This window comes from Lachnellula hyalina, assembly GCF_007821495.1.
Source record: "Lachnellula hyalina strain CBS 185.66 chromosome Unknown contig00099, whole genome shotgun sequence".
NCBI lineage: Eukaryota > Fungi > Ascomycota > Leotiomycetes > Helotiales > Lachnaceae > Lachnellula > Lachnellula hyalina.
Genome location: NW_022157213.1, coordinates 65035 through 68506, shown reverse-complemented (window position 1 = coordinate 68506; position 3472 = coordinate 65035). Strand labels below are relative to the sequence as shown.

At 41.2% G+C, this 3472-nt stretch overlaps 1 protein-coding gene across 1 annotated transcript; it reads left to right on the top strand.

Moving 5' to 3' along the window:
• Positions 1 to 2718: 2718 nt before the first annotated feature.
• LHYA1_G008586 (uncharacterized protein) lies at positions 2719 to 3092 on the top strand (the record flags this gene model as incomplete). The annotated part of the gene is made up of 2 exons (XM_031153506.1): positions 2719 to 3035; positions 3075 to 3092. The coding sequence occupies exons 1-2, from the start codon at positions 2745 to 2747 to the stop codon at positions 3090 to 3092; spliced, it is 309 nt and encodes a 102-aa protein (XP_031004091.1). The 5' UTR covers positions 2719 to 2744.
• Between the last annotated feature and the right edge of the window lie 380 nt (positions 3093 to 3472).

Here is a 3472-nt window from a genome sequence, read left to right as displayed (position 1 = left end):
GTCTTCCTGGCAGTTAGGACATCTTGGGTGTGAATTTAAGTCGTCTCCCGAAGAAATCCATGTCTCGATGCAATGCCTCCCTATAATAAACCTGCAACACGGCAGTTCCATTGGATATTCCCTTCCTAATTCGCGCCCACGTTTCTTGCCCCAAGTGACCTCACAACCAGGACACTTATCAATATTATGAGACTTTGCAACTTGTATAGAGATTGGATTCAGAATATTATATTTGGGATTTCTCATCTGATTGACTCGAAAATCCTCATGCATCGGGATATCTCCTTCTAAGTCTGTAGGAGAAACCGTTAGAGAATGTAATAGATTACTTTGGGATAACTTTCCTTTGGATTTTCGTTGACTTTGTTTTTGCTGCTTAGGCGATGTATCCTTCTGTTGCTCAGGAGAGTTATTCTTTTGTTGCTTAGAAGACTCACCCCTCTGTTGCTTAGGAGAGTTATTCTTTTGTTGCTTAGAAGACCCACCCCTCTCTTGTTCAGGGGATATATCTTTCTGTTGCTTAGAAGATTGAAGGATATGCGAAAGCCTTCGTAGGGTCTGGCGGGTAGGAGAGCAGTTAGAGCCTTCATCGAAACTCATGGAACCGCTCCTGAGAGTTTCATATTCTGCAGGCCCTTCAGCTTTAGCTTCAGCGGATATTTTATTCTCTTCATCAAAGCTCATAGAACCGCTCCCGATAGTTCCATCTTCTGCAGGCCCTTTAGCCTTAGCGGATGTTTCGTTCTCTTCATCGGTAACTGAAACTGCCGTTGCTGATCGAGCTACACGATAATCGCTGCCTGGAGTTAATGTTTCCTTAACTGGAGTTAATGTGACAGCAACATCATCTAAACCTTGTTGGAGCTGAGTCTGACTTCGTGTTCGCCCTCTTGATAACCCCTCTAGAAGAACATTTTCGGCCTCTGAATTAAGCGCTTCGGATTGCTTTTTTGACATTTTTAAAGTAGTTTGATGTGACGTGAAAAGATGTATGATTGATACCTGTTGACAAAGAGTATTTATAGTAGGAGAAGGCAGGTTTATACGAGTACAAGCATAACAAAACCTAAAACTAGGAAGGGGGTTCTTGGTGCAAGGTACTCTGCGATACTTACCAAGACGATTTCCTAGATCTAAGTTCTGCGAACCTTTATCCTCTAAAGGCAATTTATATTACCCTTCCGCAACATAATTATTGCTTCAATGCGAAATGGAGGTCCCTTCGGAGCTTCTTACATCTATCGCATCTCACTTGAGCGCTGTAGATCTCTTAACTTTTCGACTCCTCAACAGAAGATGTGCTCGCGCAGGTATATCACTTATTCCAAGTAATGGGCTTTCAGTTATGAATACCACTTATGATATGAAAGATCTGCAAGATCTTTTACAGTGCTCCGTCATTGCCAATAGCGTTAAAGACTTGAGGATCTTTCACGCAGACTGGCCATTATGTTCGCGGGAAGAATGGGAGACTCATCATCTTTTATTCACAGGTAACTCAAGGTTACAAGCTCATTGCTCTACTACTCCGTACTTTTCCCGGACCCCCGACGAAGCCTTTTCGGCATACTTGGAATTTGCTACTGAGCAGTACTGCCGCAGGTATTGCGATGAAGTCGAGTCCATATCCCTTATCCTTCAATATCTGCCCAATATTAGAAGTATAACAGTATCACACATGCACGATCTACTCTGGAATCCGAAGCTAAACAGGCGATACTATAATCTCCAGCACAGAATTTGGATTTCCCCTTTCTTCTCTGGTAACATATCATCTACTGTAGAATCATTGTTTTTAGCTTGTGGAGAAGAAACTTCGAATATCAAATGTCTGTCTCTAATCGGAGATTTTGACCCAGAGATGATCAATGTTAATTATAATGTTAATCCCCTTCGTTTAATCGAAAATCTTAAGGTTCAAAGTTTTAAGTTAAACGAAAACAAAAGATATATTACCGAATTTCTAGCAGCTTTCCCAGATCTGCGCGAGCTTTCTATTTCATTCCAAGGGTGGGGTCTAACCGTTGAGATTCTAAAGCCTCTCCAATGGAAACATATAGAGCACGCCTATTTCAGAGGTCTATGGACATCAGAGCAAGAGTTTTACGGCTTTTTTAAGCAACATTCTAAAATTCTAAAAACCTTTGGTCTTTTCGGCGCTTCATTAACGGATGGATCTTGGCGAAATCTTTTTACAAAAATAAGAAGCCATGGATCTCAAGTACATATTACTACAGGGGGGGAGCTTTACGGGAGAACAAGCAATGAAACATTAGATATGGATTCAGCTCAGGGGGTTAAACTTAGCTACTTCCTAGCGCATTCAGAGTCTTCATGGCCATTTAGCCAATAAACTTTAAACTAAAACGTGATAGAACAACTATAGCTTAGATGCCTTTAATTTTTACAACAATTATTCCTCGATCTTCGGATACAAAAAACTGTAATGTGATCTTGAATCTTTAAATTATAAGCAGCTCCTCTAAGTCTAGGTTTTCGTTTCTTGGATTTAAGATCTGGGTAATAACGTAACCTTTAACCAGAAAGCCCTTTTCTATTATATAAAGGTGAGCGCTAGAGTTGTTTCACTAATATGCTACTTATCTGATGGGTAAACTAATCAAATGCCATTTGGCTAGACTAATAATCCTGACAACAGCACTTTGTAGGTATGCACTGTTTCTACAAAGGTTTCACCTACTGATTATTCTCCTATAGGCCAGATAGAAGCGGCAGTCCACTGTATGTTCTGGCCTAAAATATTCTGGGACTTCTTGACTAAAGGACTCGACTGGACACTGCGCCCTTTCCCACTGATACAACTTCTGAATCTCGGTTTCAGCATCTTATTGATTGCTTGGGAATGGCCCATTGACTTATTTGCTGGTACACGAGTTCATCAAAGTCTCCAAGCGAGGTTGATTGTCGTCCCATTCGCAGGTCTTGTAGCAGCCTTGATTTATCAAGGGACTGATGTCGCCTTTTATTACTTTATAGGGACAGGGATGTACTATTGGGCTCATATTACAGGGGAGGTACGTTTCCTATTCTTGATTCTTTTAAATGCTCATTAGATAAGGCTATTCCTGTAATACCATGGACCTTGAACAAATCGGTCGGAGTCCAAGCAGCAAAGGCAGAAAATTTTATAGCTAGAGTTTAGGAGGCCACCACTATGTGGAATGTTGGTGTGATTTTATCTACATAGTTATTCTTAACGTCAAAGGTGTCTTATGCGTCTACTTAATATATATGTAAATCTCGGTTAAGCTGGTGGATAACAAGTACAAGTGTCCCATTTATTACCCCGCACTCCTGCAGAGCCGCAAACTAAACAAGCCTCTTAATGTCTCCACTTTCTACCGGTACTACCGGCTGAACATTGCTGCCTTAGGCCCTAAAGCACCACCAGCGACCTCATGTCAGTACAGCAAGCTAAATAATCAACGATCACTGTCCCCCAACAAGTCAG